Source organism: Zootoca vivipara, chromosome Z (assembly GCF_963506605.1).
Source record: "Zootoca vivipara chromosome Z, rZooViv1.1, whole genome shotgun sequence".
Taxonomy (NCBI): domain Eukaryota; kingdom Metazoa; phylum Chordata; class Lepidosauria; order Squamata; family Lacertidae; genus Zootoca; species Zootoca vivipara.
The window spans coordinates 39,150,755-39,171,086 of record NC_083294.1 but is presented as its reverse complement, the minus strand read 5'-3'; the positions used below and the strand labels follow the sequence as shown (position 1 = coordinate 39,171,086).

The window sequence follows — 20,332 nt, the reverse complement described above, 5'->3', positions numbered from 1 at the left end:
AAGAGATGCCTTCCCAAGATGTCTGATGGATGATGCTTCATGAATGACAGAGGAAATGACATTCCACAGAGCAGAGACAACGGCATAAAATTCCAATTTTCGGGTCACCACGCAGTGATAATCCATAGAGTGATGGCTTCAATCAAGACCCTGGGGGAACAGTCAATATGTGGCATTTAAGGCTTACGTCTGTCATCCCAACCCCATGTACCTAGGATTAAGTACCACTGACTTCAATAGGACTTACTTCTGAGTAGACATGGTTAGGATTGCTCTGCCAGTTAGCTTTTCTGGGGAGAGAAGGGCCCATTGCAAGGTAACAATTTTTGAGTTCCCATAGATTTGTCATTAAATGTCACTTGGAGTGGGGTACCCACTCTCGAGAAACATCCTAAGTTAAACAAAACTTGCAAAATTTCTCTGGGTGAGACCCTCAAGTATCTGTCTACAGTTAAATTGTTTTCAAGCCAGCACAACTGCTGAGGACTTCGGCTTTGAGCTGACACCCAACAGGCGAGGCTTCCATTTGGTTGCCATGTTTGATAAGGTTTCTTATCGAAGTGTTCCTGGCGGAAATAATGAGATGGCATAAGGTATTACACAGCACAAAAGAGAGAGAAAAAGCAGCGGAATGCTAGCAATGGGCTGGTAAGAACATAGCGCTCTCCACCTCAGCACACATATCATTACCAGCTTTGCTATGGTGTTCTGTTCTTAATTTAAAATCTTGGCCTCCTCCAAACATACATCACATGAAACCCAGAGAGCTGTAAACTGTAAATCTACACTTCCTGGGATAATTTCTTCCGGCATTTCATTCATTTATTTTGTTTCTCGTTTAAGGCTCAAATCAAGGCAGGAGGTGTGGGTAAAATATTGTATCAGCTCCATGGAGCTTGTCGTCGTGCTGCCTGGTGTCAGGAAGATGGAAAATTAAAGCTGATGGGGAGCTAAGGCATCAATAATGAGGATGGATCTTTAAATGACAGGCAGTGCAGTCTACCCAGCATCACACTCAGATGCAGGAAACTGGGCTTCATGTCAAGGCCAGATCAGAGGCAGAGAATTGCACTGAGGATCATAGTACATTCTAAGACCAATGGTAGCTGGACACCACAAGGCTGCAGTCCTGCAAACCTTCCAGCACCCCTTCCAGGATTTCTGTTGCAGAGTGTTCTCCACTTCAGAAAGTGATGTTCTCAAGTTACTGCCCAGGACAGAAAATGTACTGGTACCACAAGACCTCTCTGGGCATGACTTGAGAGGCAGAAAGAAGCAAAAAGCTGACACATGCGCTAAACCACGTCCCTACTGATGCTCCAGAAATGGGTAAGACTGGGTTACAAAAACTCTGTTGCTACCCAGCTGTTGCTCAAGCAACATCTCCTGTTGGACAGCTCCTCTGATGCTTTTAGTGCACTTTGTATTGAACCTGATCTTGCCTTGCTAGCAGGTGCTCCAGCTGCATCCCAGGACACTTCACCCCAACAATCAGGGTGAGCAGGAACGGGGCAATTTACTGAATGGGAACAGAAACAGGACTGCAATACCTCAAGGACCGCCTCTCTCCCATATAAACCGATCTGGAGTCTTCGTGTGCCTCTTTTTCCATGAGAGGTCCAGAAGGTGGTAACATGAGAACAGGCCTTTTCTGTGGTGGCTCCCTGTTTGTGGGATGCTCTCCCCAGGGAGGTTCACAAGGCACCTTCATTTTTAAGCAGGCCTTGGGTTGATTAATATTCTACAGCAGCGATCAGCAACCTTTTAAAGCTGTGGGCCGGTCCACTGTCCTTCAGACCATGTGGTGGGCTGGACTATATTTTGAGGGGTGGCCGGGAAATGAACGAATTCCTATGCCCCAAAAATAACCCAGAGATGCATTTTAAATAAAAGGACACATTCTACTTATGTAAAAACATGCTGATTCCTGGACCGTCCATGGGCCGGATTGAGAAGGCGATTGGACCGCATCTGGCCCACGGGCCTTAGGTTACCTACCCCTCTTCTACAGCCTTTTAAATGTGTCTGTGGGAAGGGGGGGAGGCTATGGCTTTGCTGTTGTGTTTTAATTATTTACTTGTACATAAATCTATGTAGTACATAAATCAAACAAATACATAACAATCTAACAAATACATACGCAGTACATAAATCTAACAAATAATAACAGCAACATAGGAAGCTGCCTTGCAATGAGTTAGGCTATTGGTCCATCTTGCTGCATATTGGCTACACTGACTAGCAGCAGCTCTCCAGGGTTTCAGGTGGAAGTCTTTCCCAGTCCTACCTGGAGATGCTGGGGATTGAACCTAGGATCATGCAAAGTAAGTGCTCTTCCAGGGTGCTATGGCCCTTCCCCCTATATTTTTAAAGACCTGAACAAGCCTCCAAGAACCTCAGAATTACAAGCCATCTATTTCTGCTTCAGATAATCTTCCTTACCCCACAATGCGGAACACAAGATCTCTGAGTTGAACTTCTTTTTGTATTTGCGGATTTCTGGACTGTCACTCTGTGGCCGGATATTGGTGGGGTTCACGTTGACAACGGAACCTTTCCTTGCATTTTGCCTGCTGGTGGGCTCTGGTTTCACACTGGATGCTGTGGAAGAGAAGCAGAGGGTTTTTATAAAATGATTGTTGTGTTTTCTTGCACAACGCATAGCTTGTGAGGCAACTGTGCCCCACACTCTTAAGTGTACCCCTCATGAATGCAGGATTTCAAATCTCTTTTTGAAAGACATCTAATATGTCACATCCACAATATACATTTAAAGCACATCGCTTCCCCCGAGGAATCTAGGGAGCTGTGGCTTGTTAATGATGCTGCAAACTATAGCTCTGTGAGAGAGCATTTGCTTTAAATTCATGGTGTGGATGTGACCTAAGGGCCAGAACACAAGTGATGCTATACATTTGCATTTAATGTTCACATTTTAAAAATACAAATAGCAACTACTGGAAGGAGCCTGATAATGTTTGGGATCAGAGCAGGTGGGGTACAGGGAGTTTTGTCATTCCTTTGAAGCAAAAATCATTTCTTTGAAGCAACTATTTGCATGGTATTTCCTATGCATTGACATTCCATATTGGCACTAGTAAATGTGACAGACCAGTGTATTCAGCCCACAGGTGCTTGCCTGCTAAGAGAATGTCACTGGAGTCCACCTTCTACCAGGTGAATTTGAAGGTCACGGAAAACCATACACAATGGTTTACCATTCATGGTTCACTTGAATAAACCACAAATGGGAAGCCAAAACCGAAGTTTGGCTTGGAGCAGAGGTGGATTAGAGTAGTGTGCCCAGTTCTGCCGCACTGGGCACTGGGCCTAGGGAGTTCTCCAGGGCATTGCAACTATGATGTAGTGAACTGAGCAGAACAGTAGGCAGGAGGTGGAGAGGGCATCAAATTTTGGCCTTGCACAGGGCGATGCATAAATTTGAAAGACCCAAATTTGCTTGGAGTGGAGCAAGCCATGATCCTTGTAAGGCTAAGACACGGATTGGGCTGGTTGACTATGTCAATTTCAGTTTCTCATCTTTCTAATCTTAAGTTCAGTTCTCTACATTTCCACATCAGTTTGTGATTTAAAATACAACATTTCAGTTTAGTCCTAATATACACCTTTTTGTATGCATTTTTGTCTAATGCATATTTTTTCAAAGCAAAGTTTTCACTAATACATGCATTTATATGCACACTTTTGTTCATATGTGTGTTTTTGTACACACTGCTTGACTGGAGTCCTGCTTGTAAAATTTGGAGAAGGGCACATTATGAAGGATGCCTGTGCTTTGGTTCATGCATTGTAAGTTCATCTTTAGATGTGCAACCAAACTGAATTTCTCCCTTATCCCTATCCAGGAATTGCGGTTTGTTCCACTAGTGCCAGGGGAGAAGCAGAGTAAAAGTCACCTGATTATGGAAAACCATTGTGCGTCATTTACAAGTGAATGCTACCATTGAGCCAGACCATTAGTCCATCTAGCTCATTATTGTCTACACTGACTAGCAGAGGCTCACAAGGGATTCAAATGGGTATCCCACTCTGGCCCTGCCAGCTGCTCCTAGAGATGGTGGGATTGAACTTGGGACCTTCTGCATGCAAAGCAGATGTTCTGCCACTGAGCTATGGCTCCACCCTGCATTCTGAAGAGTACAATGTGTGTTTCCCTTCTGCCCTCCAAAAGAGGCAAATATGGCATGTTCTGTAATAAAAGCAGGTATACTCACGAGAACCACAGTCTAGCCCAGTTGGACTTGAAGGAGGTGACATTTGTAGAAGCCTAGGATCTATGAATGATGTGAATGATGTCGTAGAGGAGGAACTATTTTTTGAGGGGGTGTTGTTAGTGCTCGGTGCCTAAAATGGGGGAAAAAGTTACGATGAAACAAAGGAACTTAATTACAACTGACTGCATTGATGGTGCTACATGTATACTATACGGTGACCTTTCCTAACCTTGGGCCCCCAGATGCTGTTGGACTACAACTGCCATCATCCTTAAGACAGCAAAACCAGCAGTCAGGGATGACGGGAGTTGTAGTCCAACAAGATCTGGGGGCCAAGGTTGGGAAAGGCTGCCGCCACTGGGACAGATGGTTCTACTTCAACACCCTCCTTAAAAAAAAACCCCAAACTAAACTAAAACCTTGCTTTGAAAGTGATACTACAACTTAATTACAGTGGTCCCTCAGTTTACGAACTTAATCCATTCCGGAAGTCCGTTCTTAAACTGAAGCTGTTCTTAAACTGAGGCACACTTTCCCTAAATAGGTCTCCCACTGCCAGTGCCCTTCCACCGTTCAGATTCTGTTCCTGGACTGAGGTAAAGTTCAAAGACTTCTGGTTTTGCGGAAGTTCGTAACCTGAACAGTTCATAAACAGGGCTGTTCGTAAACCGAGGTACCATGGTAGAGCTTATGTACATTGCATTCTACTGGGTTGCTGCACTAAGATGCCCTGTGGCAAATGCTACTAGAAAGCCACCTAAGCTGTGAAGAAGAAAGATGGGTAATATGGGAAGAAGCAGTAGGTCTGGCCAGAGCCCTAGTTGGGTGAGTAGTAGCGTCTGGCCCACTGCTCTGATACCCCTTCCAGACATCCAGTAAGACTGGGTACTTATCAGGGCTCTGGAATGGAAGGTGTGCAGAAGTTCCAGCTGGGGTAACTCTGTTGGTAGAGCATGTGGCTCTTAATCTCAGAGTCATGGGTTCAAGCCCCGTGTTGGGCAAATAGATTCCTGCATTTAGACTAGATGATCATTGTGGTCCTTTCCAACTCTACATTTCTGTGATTCTCTGATTCTAGAAGGTGGAAGTGGATCTAACTATCAGAAATCTGGATGGTTAGCAGTGGATTGTACTCTAAAGCTTCATTGGAAAGGAAAACAAAGGGTAAATAAATCTAGTTATTTTACATCTATAAAAATTATACAGTAATAACATGTGTAGGACAGGTTATTTCTCTTCACCACCACACAGACACACATATTAAATCTCCCTTCCAAAACAGCTGAAAGGAGAAGACTGAAGTGAATGAACATAAATGCTTTCCTTTAATTTGGAACTTATAACGACCTCAAGTAACTGGCACAGCCTCCCTGTGGATCCATAGCAATGCAGACCAAAACTTCTGGCAAGATGCAATGGAATGCTAATGGCCAATATCTTATCACCCTTCAGGATAAAACAGATTTTGTCTTACTAAAAAGGTAAAGGGACCCCTGACCATTAGGTCCAGTCGTGACCGACGCTTGGATTGCGGCACTCATCTCACTTTACTGGCCGAGGAAGCCGGCGTACAGCTTCCGGGTCACGTGGCCAGCATGACAAAGCCGCTTCTGGCGAACCAGAGCAGTGCACGGAAACACTGTTTACCTTCCCACTATAGCGGTCCCTATTTATCTACTTGCACTTTGATGTGCTTTCGAACTGCTAGGTTGGCAGGAGCTGGGACTGAGCAACGGGAGCTCACCCTGTCGCAGGGATTCGAACTGCCAACCTTCTGATCAGCAAGCCCTAGGCTCTGTGGTTTAACCCACAGCGCCACCTGCGTCCCACTACTGGGCTGTCTTACTACAGGGCTTTAAAATGTACGACATTTTAGACATTGCTGGACACCTAAAGCTAACAACAACATCAAGAATTCAATAGTCATGTTGTGCAACGTGCTCACATAACTTGCGCAGCATGCGCAAATGATGTCAGCAAGTCATGCGGAATATACACACAGCATGAGCATGTTGCAAGGTACATGACGCCAGCACATCGGTGGTGCTGGTCCCCCTCAATCACAGGGGCAAGCCAGCTCAACTGTCCTGAGATATGAATTTTTGCACACATCTTCTCCTATTAGACACATTTTTGCAAGGCATTTTCCCTAATAGTTTTGTATGTTATTTTCATTACAATATGCATTTTTTGTGTATGCTTTTTTTGATTGGAGAACTGCATCATAAAATTCAGAGAAGTTTGAATCTCAAAGGAAGGGTTGCACTTCAGTTCGTTTATTGTCATAATATGTGACATTTACCTTGTTGGAAATAGGCTTGCTCTGAGGTACCGGAAAGTGGTTCTGAGCAACTTTTAGCTGGTTTGTTGAACAATTCGAAACCTGGCTCTGTTGCAAGAGGTCTGGGAGAAGATAGTTTTGGTTGCTCATGCCCCAGAATCGTTCCTGAGAACTGCAGCCGAGCTTTCCTGCAACATAACCCTGGACACAACAACAACTTTTTAAGAGCTGGTCTGTGACCTAAGTCAAGCTGTTCTCCCCTCCCTTCCTCCCAGCATGCAGCATTGCTCACTTGTGGTAACACTTATGGTAACAAATGCTGGTGAATGTTGGAAGTCCAAATCTCCGTAGTACATCACAGCTAATGAAAATCAGATTATGGCAGGAATGTCAGAGCATCAGGAAAAAAATGTAATAAAATAACGTGACACTGGAAATGGGATTCTGATGGATGGGAGCTGCTTAAAGGACACTGGTAATGCTCCATGTTTATACAGTGAAGTTCATCTTCAAAGCACTTCGCAAATGATATCTAATCCATCCTCTCAGGCCCCCAAGACAGAGAGGCAAAGAAGCATTAGCATTCCAGCAGCAGGGTAATGAAGTAGAGTCTCTTTAAGAAGCCAGCATCAAAACTAGAAGAAGGGTGGATCTCAGAGATTGCTTCACCTTGTAAGAGCGCCTCTTATGATCTTCTACTAGGGAAGCTCTACCCACAACCCCTTTCATCCAGAGGAAGCCAGAAAGGTGGCTGGGAGGAGGAGGAGGAGGAGGAGGACCTTTTTTGGGGGGGCAGTGGTGCTGAGGCTTGGTATGAACTATAAAAAAGGGGGAAGTGTGACTCCTTGCTGAGCCTTCAGAAAACAATAAAATGTAAGGCTCACCTTTTTTTTAATAGATCTTTGGAAATGAAGCCAAAGAGTTTAATCTGGGTGTTCGCTTGGCACTGAAACTGAATTTAGCCTGTGATTTTATTTCTTGGATTTTTTTTTAAAAAGGATTTTGAGTAAAAGGAGAGGTGGAATCTATCCCCCCCCTCACCCAGGAGGGCTTCCTGCAATCTAGCTCTGTGTTCAGATTTCTTTCCAATGGTTACTGATTTAAGCTTTCAAGGGATTTTTTTTCTGTTTTGGTGGCAAGGAATTTGGGCTAGAATTGACCAACTGTCCTAAAACTGTTAGTATGGCCAAGATTCCCCACTCCTGGAACTAATCTATACCAGTGAGTTATCTATATATATAAATATGCAAAAAGGGCATGTGGGTGGGTATCCACTTTTCACCAAAACCGCTTGACCGATTGCGCTCAAATTTTGACGCAACATCACATGCGAATGTCCGAAGGAACTTAGAAAGTTACCAAAGACAGATGCCACCTCCGCCAGGTAAACCCCTCCAAAACCCGTTCCAGAACGCACGACTCAGCCAAAAGTGCATGCTGGGAAAAGAACCAGGTTGCAAACCAACGCCCTCTAGTGGCAGCTACACTGGTACTACACCTATAGAACCTTCCCTCTAAACAGCACCTCGGCTGCCGTTTACATACTCGGCCGAATGGAGGTACTGACTCGCCTGGGTGGGGGTTGGGGGGCAGGGGAAGGGATAGGTCAGGACACGGTGGGGCAAGTGGGATGGGGGGAAGAGGGGGTGTGATACATCATGCAACGGGACAGGTTGGGAGGAATCACAGGGAAAACCCGGGGGTGGGGGGAGGGGGCGGAATACGTCATGGATTGACGCAGGGTGGTGGCAGTCACAGGAATTAGCCATGGCAACGCGTGGCAGGGCCAGCTAGTAACATTATAAATGTGTTACAAAAACATGACACAGAGTCACTGTACGGCAGTCAATGGAAAACTGTATTGAGAGCTACAGTATATAACTTTATTTTTCGTAGCACTTTTAAGATCAGTGTAGATCAAGTCCTGATGCAAAGGGTGAGGGGTCACAAAGAGGGGTGAGGGGCGAGGCCTCCCAAAATGTTCAAGGAGGGGGTCTGCTCAATATTCTGCCAGCCTGCAGGAGACCCCGCCAGGCCTTCCCCGCAGCCATGGCAGGACCTGCCAGGCCTTCCTGCAACTACAATGGGCACACCCCAGGCCTACCTGTGGCTGCATCAGGCCTTGCAGGGTAGGCCCCAGTGAGCCTCCCCGTGGCCCCCAAAGTTGGGCAGAACCCTGTGCGGGTGCATGAGCACAAATGCAGAGCCAATTGCACAGCTGGTGTGTAATTAACCTACTGCCACCTGTGAGGACTCTGACTAATGTACAAGCTTATTTTTAATTAAAAAGCTCTTTTTTAAAAAATTAAGATGTGCAATAAGAACAGGCTTCTTCTTATGTTCTGAACTCCAATGCTCTATCACATGGATTTATTATGGCGTGTGCATGCCATAAAATGACTGGCTATGGACCTGGCTGCCAGTAGGTGATCTCTGACCTCTTCCAGTCCTCTGGTCCCATGACAGCTGGAATGCTCCTGGTGCCTGTGAAGGCTGCAAGTGTTTGAATGCCTGACAGTTCTGGGAAGGATGAGGCTCCCATTAAGAACCAAGATGGATGCTGATAGCCTTTGCGCAGCCATTCCCCCTCTAAGCTCTGCTGAAGCAATAACCCACAGAGATGTATTTTATGGCTGGCACCAAAGATAGAAACCAGTCTTCTGTGTGGTTTGCTACAAGAGATAAACAATGGACTGGAGCTAAGCATCTGCGGGTGCCAGCCTGTATGTTTGCAGGCAAACCGTGAATCTTAAGTAGGAACAGCCTGATGTTTCAAAAGCCAAATTGCTAATTGGAAAATGTGGAAATGAGAAGGAGGCCAAGAAGCATTTTGCCTCCTGCTTAGCATTAAGAAACCACAAAAGTAAAACATGAATTGCAATTCTTTCTCTCTTTTGAGTTCTGAGTTCTGCAAACCTTCTTACAGATTCAGCTCTTGGAATGGGAGCAGGGAGGAGGAGGAAGAAGAAGAAGAAAGGGAAGAAGGTTTGTATGCCTTCTCCTCTCCTCACCCCCTTGCCAGGCTCCCAACTCTGCTTCAATGCACTGGTGCCTTTTCAAGGCTTGGACAATCTTCACACACCCCGACTTTAGGACCTATCTCATCACAGCCAAATTGGCTTAATAGCCATTCTCAAAACCCTGGAAATTGTAGACCTGTGATGGGGAAGGAAAGTATCACTAACCAAATTCTCGGCATGCTCACCAAGCTCCAATTCTACAATTCTTTGACGAGATATACAATCCTCTTAAATTTACAAAGTAGGTACAAACTCAGCTTTGTGGGGTCCATAACCTATCATCAAATGTTTCAGAGCCACCTCACTCTCAAACAACGGCTAAATAGAAGAGCAAGTTTAAGCAGTACATAGTTACAGAGGAGGGCTGGTTTCTTGACAACCACAGAATTCGTTCCAGAAACTGGTGCTTCTAGAAGAATTGAGATCTTCTGCAATATGTGGTTATGACCTAGGTCACATCCACAGCATACATTTAGACCATGGGTGAGGAACTCCCCCCCCCCCCCCCGGCCAAATTTGACAGGTGAGTAAGGCCACAAACCTGCCTGTCACCTGATGTCACTAATAATGTCGGGATTGGGTGCTTTGAAGTCCTGGAGTCAGGTTGGCCCTTTAAGATGCTGTATTTCACCACAAGGGGAGGATGTAAGTCTGGTCGAAAAGGCCTCAGTCTGCTTCCAGCAGACTGGGACTTCCTGGAACAAGTTACTCACTTGGACTTATCTGTGGTCCTACAACTTCTGACCTTCCTTGCCTTCTTCTCCATGGGACCCAGAATCGGCCAGGGAACAAAACAATGGCATTCTGCTGGCTGGCAAATTCCTATTTATATAGGCCTGTGGGCTGAATACTTTCCTAGGTTGTCTTGTAGGGATTCATCTTAACTGGCTGCTGCTCTGTTTTCATTGGATCATCATCTGCCTCTGAGACTCTTAATCACAGGGTCATGGGTTTGAGTCCCATGTTGGGCAAAAAGATTTCTGCATTGCAGGGGGTTGGACTAGATGACCCTTGTGGTCCCTTCCAACTCTACAATTCTATGAATTTTTAAAATACCTTTTCGATCTGATTACTCAAGTTTTCACAGGTCAGGGATGAGAACATATTTCAGCCTGAGCATCTTTCCTTCTGAGCATCTTTCTGGGGGCCACATGCCAGTGGTGTGAGGGGCCAGGGTCAAAAGTGAGTGGAGCAACAGACATACAGTATAGTAGTCTAGTTTCTATACATGCTCACACAAGGTTTAAAGCAGCTCCATTTTAAACTCAGGATACTTTGCTGTGCCACAGAAGTGTAAATGAAGCATTGATCTAATAGACATTTAATCTGGTTTAATATCCTTTCATAATTCCCTCCCTTAACCTGATTACTCTAATTCTCATAAAATGTAAGGATAAAATATGGCTAGCAGTTTTAGCACGTACATTCCAAAGTATGAGTAATTAGGGGTAGAATCCAAATGTACAGACTAGCATGCAGAAAACTGGAAGTATCAGTTCCTGCTTTCCAGCCAATGAGAACAGCAGCTGCAAATTATTGTGGGATGCAAAGCTCGCCTGGAACATTAGGGGTCAGTAGAAACTACATGGGAGAATGTGGGACTTTGGAATGGGTCAAATGAAGTCATTATTTTGTCTTGGGTCAGCCACTATCTTTCTGCCTTAGTACTTCCCCAGGGCCAGTTTCTATAGCATCCTATCCATGCATGATGCTTGCAAAGGGTAATATTAACAATATTACCACAGAAGATGGCAGGATCCCCAAGGACATGCTCTATGGCAGTCATCCCCAAACTTTGGTCCTCCAGATGTTTTGGACTACAATTCCCATCATCCCTGACCACTGGTCCTGTTAGCTAGGGATCATGGGAGTTGTAGGCCAAAACATCTGGAGGGCCACAGTTTGGGGATGCCTGCTCTATGGGGTGCTGGCTTCAGACACTAGGTCCGTTGGCAGACCAACTCTGGATTACAATGATGTCTGCAAATGTGACATTAAAGCTGGTAACATCAACCCCGCCATGTGGGTTGCAGATGAACACAGTGCCTGGAGACAGAAAAGTTGTGCACCCCTAATAGTGACCAGAGGAGGAATGACCACTGCGAGGAGCGTAGAGAGAAGAAACGCCATGGCGCATCTGCAGCAGCACAAACGGACGCCTTCATTTGCCCCAGCTGCAACAAAACATGTCTCTCCCGTATCAGTGTCTACAGCTATTGTGCAGGTTCTATGACCTTCTGACAGTTTGACTTCACCCTCCATTGTCTCCAAAGACAGATGGATGCCAACCAGCATGGCTGCAGTATTAGCAATCAGAATTCGATCTCTCTAGTTCTATGCACAGAGAGATGCCCCTTTGAAATGGGGGTTTGAATTACCTTCTGGTCCATTACTGAACTCTGAGGGTTTGGTTCAGTCTCATCTGGAACTCTTGCCCTTGAGAAACCCATCACTCCATTGCTGGGTGGTTGCCTAGTAACAAAGGCCAATTAGTGGACAGAGATAGGGTAGGGCAGGCAAGAAAGAAAGGAAAACTCAAAATCCACATGCATTCTAAACAAAAATAAAATAAAGTTACTCAATAGGAACAACTGTCTTGCCTTTTTTCTTTTTTCTTGATTTATACAAACATTTGTATACCACTACAGTATTCGTGGTTTTTTTGTTTTTGTTTTTAAAAAGCAAATATCTTCTCAGAGTAGACATACTGAAAGACATGGCTAACTTAGGTTGTAATCAACCACTAGTTTAAAAAATGCAATTATGAATCGCCTCTGATCTTGGATGGTTGATATGTGAAATCACATATCAAGGGCTTCCTGATTCCCATGGAGTTTGGAGTGGCTCCGCCTGCTTTCAAACAATCATGGCAATTTGGGCAGCAACCAATGGCAGTTAAACAGGATTTGCTCCAAAGATATACAGTCCTATCAACCAAAGGTGGCTTTCAAAAGGAACCGGAACAATATTCTTGTCTTTTGTTTCTCTTAGTCCAGGGGTGGGAAACTGGACCCAGAAAGATGTGAACACTGACTATTCAATCACCTGGCCTCATAGGGCATCAGGTGATCAAGACTTTGGAAGGAAGAATTGGGAATGTACTCAAAGCTGCCTCCCAATTATTCCATGAACCCCAGCTTTCATTTAAGTTGGGAATGCAAAGGAAGAAACTTTACAGCTGTGGGCTTGAAGTCAAGCTAGGGCTGCAAAGATTCCCACTGAAAGTGGGGCATTGGTCTCAGCATGAATTTAAACCCAGCACGGACTGCAAACACAGCTTCCTGCAGGAGGTCTTGAGTGGAAGCAGTCCCACTGAGGCAGGCACTCAGTGCCAAATTTAAAAGGCACTATAAGCAAGCTCTGCTTGCTGAAGTATACCCATGAACATGCTTTAAGGTTCCCAATTTCTTCCCTTTGCATTTGTGGAGCAAGTGTGGGACAGGTGGGGGTGGCTGGAGGAAAAACAATACTGTGAGCCAAATCAGGACCCTTGGCAAGCTTATTCCAGCCCATAGGCTGGAGGTTTCCCGTGCATGTATTAGCCCTATGCACCCTCTTAGTGTTTTTAAGTGTCAGGTGTAACTTCAGCCTGAACACAGCAGAGTTTGCGCAGGTTTTTCCGGAAGTTTCTGGCAGTAACTTGAATGACTAGACGTCTGGACGCAGAGTAAACTATATACAGTACAGGATTTATTAAAATAAAAGAAATCCAGAGTTTCTATGTACAACTTTAGAACTCAAAAAACAAAGTAAAATAAATCCTTTCCTCTCTGTCTCTCTCTCTCTCATACAACCGATACAGCACCTCTCCTCCTACACTGACCACACTCACCACACCACGTACTGTGCTAGCTTTCACTGATAACAGGTCTCAGTGCTGATCTTAACCAATGAGAGCGCAGTTACTATGGCAGAAGTAGACCTTGGCTTTCTGCCCAGTGTTAATTGCTTGTCCTAGAGTTGATTGTGTGAAGAAGCAATCTGATGGTTTCTCATGCTACTAATTTAGCAAATCCCGAACACACCCAACAGGAAATGATCCCATGGTGGGGAAGCGGAATCTAGCATTTTACTTAAATAGCAAAAGACACAGGTGATGTTATCAATTGCAACTGGCACACATGCTCTCAAATCTCTGGCTGCAATATGTATGAACGTGGTCATAAAAGGATAAGTCCTTCCATGTTTGTTGCTGGGAATTGTTTGTGTACCATAGACTGTGTCACTCATTCTTTCACCATTTCAGTTGTGAACAGGTATTTTACTGGGAAGCACAAATATATGGATTGTTTCTTCCTAGGGCTTCCCAGTTCTTTGATGCAGCACACCGAGACCCACAGTCATGCAAAAATTGTGCTAGGAATGAGTGTTGGTGTCAGTGTTGACAGGCGGTATGATACCCTCCTGGTATGATATAACACCTTGTTTTTGCAGGCATCAAGAGAACTAAAGTGAAAGAACAAGAAGCCTTTAGACTGGAATAGGGCACATTGGAACCACAAGTGAATCTTAACCACCCTCCTTTGCAGGAAATTGCACCCGATTTTTAGGGAGGTTTGTCGATTCTCCTAATGCAATACGAGACAAACTCCAACCAACCATTACTGTGACAGTTCGTATCTTTTTTCCATGCTCCAGGGGAATATAATAAATGAAATTAAAATTATAAGAGGGCATTAACTTCTGGTTGGTGCATTAAATGTATTATTTGTCTATATAAAGGGTCTGGTCCCACCAGTGGATGAGTTAAGTATACATCTGCTAACTGTTGCTTGAGTAGCAATCTCCAATAACCATAAAAAAATCATGGGCACTTATATTGTAAACCCCAGGCTAAATATACAGGGTGTAGGGTTTTGCTCATAAGGTGAAATTAAGCAACATGGTGAGAATGAGGGAAGGCAGGCAACTTGATAATTTTTAAAATTAAAAATGGATTTTTTAAAAAATGCATTGGTACAACAAGTTGTAAGAAAACATCTGCCCATTTGTACTGCTGGAAACACAATATGAAATAGTATTTTTTTTAAATGAAGTTTCTGACCTTTTGCTGGATTATGGAAGTGTGTTTGTGTTTATGTTTTTATACATACTGTATGCGTATAAACACCTGTGGGATGTTTCTTTATGCTTCATGCTTGCATTATGCTCTGATACAACAATGGGGGCGAGAATCTAACTAATCTTCAATTTATAATGCATGGACAGAGGAAAGAGTAGGAAAGCCAACCTTATCTGATTGCCATCGTTGTCGTCGTCATCACTGCTGCACATCTCATCGCTGGAGGATGAATATTCTGATGATTTCTGGAGCAAGTTGCCACCATCTCTCCCCTTGCCAAAAAAGGGTGGACTCTGGAAAAAGAAGAAGAAGAAGAACTTAATTGATTGCTTCTGTCCACACTGTAACTCACATCATATGAGAAGCCCAGTTTAATTTTTCTTTCAGGTTGTCCTAGAATAAGGGCGATCATTTCAGAATTATACTGCAGCCTCCCCCAACCTGAAGCCCTCTTAATTGGGCTACAATTCCCACCAGCATGAGCACCAAGTCGGGGAAGGCTGCCATAGTGGAACCAGATGCTTCTCAAGGAATAATCCAGTCAGGAGGAAGTTTTGAACCCAGGACAGAAAGCCCCACTGGATTAAGTGGGGCGTAATTCTGAGCAAAGTCACAGTGGCTCAAGCTGCACATGATGGTGGTAGACCGATTTGTTTAAAACTCAGCTTGTACCGATCACGTATACAGGTGAAACTCAGAAAATTAGAACATCGTCGAAAAGTGCATTGATTTCAGTAATGCAACTGATCATTTTTTTTATTTTCCTTTTAATTATGACAAATGCTTTCTTTTGGAAATTCCACAGTAAGAAAACAAATAGTTACAATAATACAAAAATAAACATCGCTATGACATTTCATTAATGACATTCCATTTATAATTGACCCGCCTAACGACCAATAATCACAATGACAACAAATCAAGACTTGATATATATTGCTTTGCATGTCATGCATCTATCTCATAGATTGGTTTCACCTTTAAGTTGCATTACTGAAATAAATGCACTTTTTGACAATATTCTAATTTTCCGAGTTTCACCTGTAAATAGCTTGTGCCTCTCCATTTTTTAAACAAAATGAATGCACAGGTTAGGTTAGCCAAACCATCATTGTTCCCACTGCTTGTCACCCCACACCCTTCCCCACACCCCCGTTGTCCCCCCCCCAAGACAGGTTCCCTTACAATGCTAGAGGCCACCAAGGCAGCTGGAATAATACTGGGCTGCAGGGAGGTCAGCTATGGATGAAGAGCTTGGCACCTTTTTTGCTCAAAAAACATCAACACCTAGTTGCCCCAACCCCTGCTTTATAGGAGAAGATCCATATTTAAACAAATAGGTCTGTTGCTTCCATGTGTAGGGTTAAATTAAAATGGCACAATTGTAGAGAGCATGCTTTGCATTATCAAGTGCCCGGGTTCAATCCTTGGCATCTCCAGGAGGGTCTGGAGAACTCTGGCAACCTGGCGCAAATAATCATAGACACTACAGAGCTAACTTGGTGTAAGGCAGCCACACATCCACATGATTGGCCTCCTCTAGAAGGGGAGAGTGGCTAATTCTTATCAAGATATTTATTTTAAGCACATAGATCAAAGGTTCCCTTGTCTGCAATCCTCTCTTTGAAGATAATTTGTCACTGCAGCAATAAAAATAAAATCTAATTTGCTCTGCATGGTAGTCGAAGCCTCATGATCTAAATCTTGGAATATTCTAAACACCAACTGAGAGGCAAAAAATAAATGAAGTATACTGCTTGCTTTTGATCTGTGTTTCTCTCTCTCTCTCTCTCTCTCTCTCTCTCTCTCACACACACACACACACACACACACACACTGCCCCATTTACTGATCTATTAAAAAGACAAAAAACCCATACAATAAATTAAGGGTGTGTTTTATTTTAAAGGGCAACAAACACAATCATCAGAAGGAAGATGGAGAAGAATTGCAATAGTTGAAAAATATGCTTACGGTAAAAATAAAACCTACTGAAATATGAAACTGATGAGATGCATTTCCAGGTTTCTTGTACGACTGTTGGTGGCTGTTTAGCCTGGACGACCCTGGATGTCCCAAAAAGAAAATTTCAGAGAGAGAGTGGGGGGGAGGAGATATTAGTTCATCAATCATATCAAACATGCAAGGGAGGGCTGGCCCGGTGGCCACTGCTGCCTCTTGTGAGAGCAGAGTTTGTTGTTTGACTATGCACTGTGCGAAGAAGTGCTTCATTTTGTCCCTTAACAGTCACGTTCATTGGATGGCCCCAGGTTCTGGTGTGACAAAAGTTCTTTCTCCACAGCATAATTTTATACACCTTTATCATGTCCTCTCTTACACATTTCCACCACCACCCCATACGAGAAAGAAATAACAGGTTGCTGAAACTATATATAGAACTACATATTTTTAAAAAATCCAAAGAAGAAAACCCGTATCAACAAACAAGAGGGGCTTAGCAAAATTATATTATGAATAGAATGGCCTTGCTATCACGCCCTGTTCCCACTGGGAATGGAAGTGCCTCACAATAATTGCTTGTGTGGACAGAGAAAAGTGTGACCTGTGGATTACCTGAAGTCGATCGCTTGTTCTGATGAGATGCCGACTCCCTTTGTCTGCTGCTGCTGCTGGAGTTGCAGCAGCTGTTGTTGGTTTTCGTTGCGGGTCCCCCCAGGGATGGTTGCTGTGTGCTATAGAGAACAAAGACCAGAAAAGTGGGGGGGAGACAACAACAGACGATGAGAACTCCCACTGCACATTGTTCCAGGGTCTCGAAGCCACTTCTAAAAACAGCCCAACCAATGCTCACAATATCCTTAGGGGGTAGCTATTATAATATCCAGGTGGAAACTTAGCATTCCTGGAATGGCATTCACGTTTAAAATATGCAACAATATTAGGGACACTTCCCCATTCCCCAGATACGGAAATAGGCCTCTTGAGGACATGTAATGTTTTACTCAAACATTAGATGAGCTGCATGACCCCTCAATTCTTCTCTGGCTTGGATTGCAATCTGAATGGGGGTGGGGGAGGGTGGAAATCCACTTCTCTGTTCCACCTACCCAGTCCCTGTCGAAATCCTCTCAACTCTTTCAGCATAGCTGCCAAGTTTTCCCTTTTCTCGTGAGGAAGCCTATTCAGCATAAGGGAAAATCCCTTAAAAAAGGGATAACTTGGCAGCTATGCTTTCAGTCTCTATCAAGTGGTTTAGGGACACTGATGTTTTCTACCTCTCCCACTCCCACTGGCAGCTACCATTATTGGATCAGCAGCAACACCAGTGCACAAGGGTGGAGCAATGCAGAAGTCTTATTCATTCATTCATTCATTCATTCATTCATTCATTCATTTATAGGATCATTGGGGAGTGATCAGGTGGGATGGCCTCAAAAAGCAAAGCAGATTGCCAGTTATGCCGTACTGTTCCCTGATTATCTGGTGGAAATGGCTCATAGATGGCATCTGCCTGCTACACCGCAATGAATTTGTACAGATATATATCAAAGTAAATTTAAGGAGGAATTACCAAGGAGCTTACCTTGATGGGTAACTCTGGTGACCAAGATGATCTCTGGTATAAATTTTTGAGGTTGTCCTTTCAGGAACCTTAAGGATCAAAGCAAATATGCCTGTTCACTGTTCTTACACACATACATGCATAAAACAGTGCATAGCCACCTGCCTATAGTCAGTACAGGCACAGAGTATTAAAAATGTATCCCATCACAATCATTTTACTGATATTCAGAAAACCTAGTCCCCAAGACCCCAATGGAAAATGTGTGAGCAATATTTGGTTTTATTTAAAAGGAAAAGGGGGGGAGCACAGGGACTTCTAGTGGGCAATGAGTAGAAATTCAAGGTTCCATAAGAAGATCTCAACCGGGTCAAACCAAAGGACTATCTGTCCCAACAACCTGTTCTCATAGGCACCAGCCTGATGCCTATGGTAATCCACAATATACAACCAACAACAAACCTAAGTCACGTATAACTATGCGTAAACCATACAACTAAATGTGACCGGCTGATGAATAATAATGCTGATATCACATACTCTATAGTCGACAAATATAGAAAGCATGTAAATAGATTAGGGCAAATGTATGATATAATGTATCATAGAGGGACCCAGGTGGCGCTGTGGGTTAAACCACAGAGTCTAGGGCTTGCTGATCAGAAGGTCGGCGGTTCGAATCCCTGCAATGGGGTGAGCTCCCGTTGCTCGGTCCCAGCTCCTGCCCACCTAGCAGTTCGAAAGCACATCAAAGTGCAAGTAGATAAATAGGGACCGCTCCGGCGGGAAGGTAAACAGCATTTCCGTGCGCTGCTCTGGTTTGCCAGAAGCAGCTTTGTCATGCTGGCCACATGACCCGGAAGCTGTCTGTGGACAAACGCCGGCTCCCTCGGCCTATAGAGCGAGATGAGCGCCGCAACCCCAGAGTCGGACACGACTGGACCTGATGGTCAGGGGCCCCTTTACCTTTACCTAATGTAAACCAAAATAAAGCAATGTACATGCAATAATATATATCCACACTTAAAGCTCCATAATGAGTATGCAAGTTCATGTATGAAAGTTCATATGAAGATACAAAAAGTCTGGTGCCGTCCACACAAATTACGTGCTGGCTCGAAAAGGATAATGAAGCATAATCTGGCGATGGTGTATGTAGTTTCATAACAGACCGAAGTATAGATGTGACGTATCCGCGAAGAATCGAAGCAAACAAGAGGACAAGGATATCCAGATTATCATCCCTGTTTTGCCATTATAGCTTCATCAGCAGTGGGAGTACTAAATAATATTATAAAGAAACATGGAATCATATATCTGACATATATATCCAACCTACAAAAGAATATTATAAAGAAACATAGAATCATATATCATAAAGATACTGCTGATGAAGCCATAATGGCGGAACAGGGATAATGCTAATCCTACAAAGAGGCTTGTCCCTTGCCTTTGCTAGTGTACAAAAAGTAAACTACATAGAATAAGCAAATCACCTTCATGAACTTTAGAATCCTACTATTTCTTCATATAGAACAGTTTTGGCCAACCTGTGGTCCTCAAGATGTTGCTGGGTGACAACGGAGATGATTAATTTGGTTTATTGCCCACCCTTCACCATACAATCCCAGGGAAGGTCACAGCAAATGAAAATTCGAAGTTTTATATTTTTAAAGTCTTATTAATCTATAGACAATGCAAATAATTTCCCAATACCTTTGGAGGTTGCTCTTCACTTTGACATATACTCCAGAAGACATCGTCCTGATTGGGGCTCGCTGGGGTGACAGCAACATCAGACAACGAACTGCTGTGATACATATCTCGAGTCGCTCGTAGGTTTTCACTCTTCAAACAAATGAAACATACATCAAGTTCATTTGTCATGGGTTGCACCCAAATAGTTTTTACTCAGTGTAGACCGAATGATGGCCCAGCATCAACCAGAGGACCAAAGGTCCCCCATCCCTGATGGGGTTACTTTCAGAGCAGGCATCTAGGGCAGTGTTTCCCAACCTTGTGCCTCCAGCTGTTTTCGGACTACAATTCCCATCATTCCTGACCACTGGTCTTGCTAGCTAGGGATGACGGGAGTTGTAGTCCCAAAACATCTGGAGGCACAAGGTTGGGAAACACTGGTCTGCACCAGGGATATAGTCTAGGGTCCCTTGCTAGCTAAGCATCTGAGTGGAAGACCTCCTTAGTCAAGAA

At 44.0% G+C, this 20,332-nt stretch overlaps 1 protein-coding gene across 1 annotated transcript in view; it reads right to left on the bottom strand.

Moving 5' to 3' along the window:
- NRK (Nik related kinase) overlaps positions 1–20,332 on the bottom strand; it is a 117,816-nt gene that overhangs the window by 34,443 nt on the left and 63,041 nt on the right. Inside the window, exons 16-24 of the mRNA XM_035113283.2 lie at positions 19,838–19,969; positions 18,143–18,210; positions 17,173–17,291; positions 16,591–16,664; positions 14,767–14,891; positions 11,915–12,008; positions 6,538–6,717; positions 4,236–4,365; positions 2,443–2,601 (exon numbers count right to left, since the gene is read on the bottom strand). Coding sequence (XP_034969174.1) covers positions 2,443–2,601; positions 4,236–4,365; positions 6,538–6,717; positions 11,915–12,008; positions 14,767–14,891; positions 16,591–16,664; positions 17,173–17,291; positions 18,143–18,210; positions 19,838–19,969 — 1,081 coding nt within the window. The remainder of the gene's footprint in view (positions 1–2,442; positions 2,602–4,235; positions 4,366–6,537; positions 6,718–11,914; positions 12,009–14,766; positions 14,892–16,590; positions 16,665–17,172; positions 17,292–18,142; positions 18,211–19,837; positions 19,970–20,332) is intronic.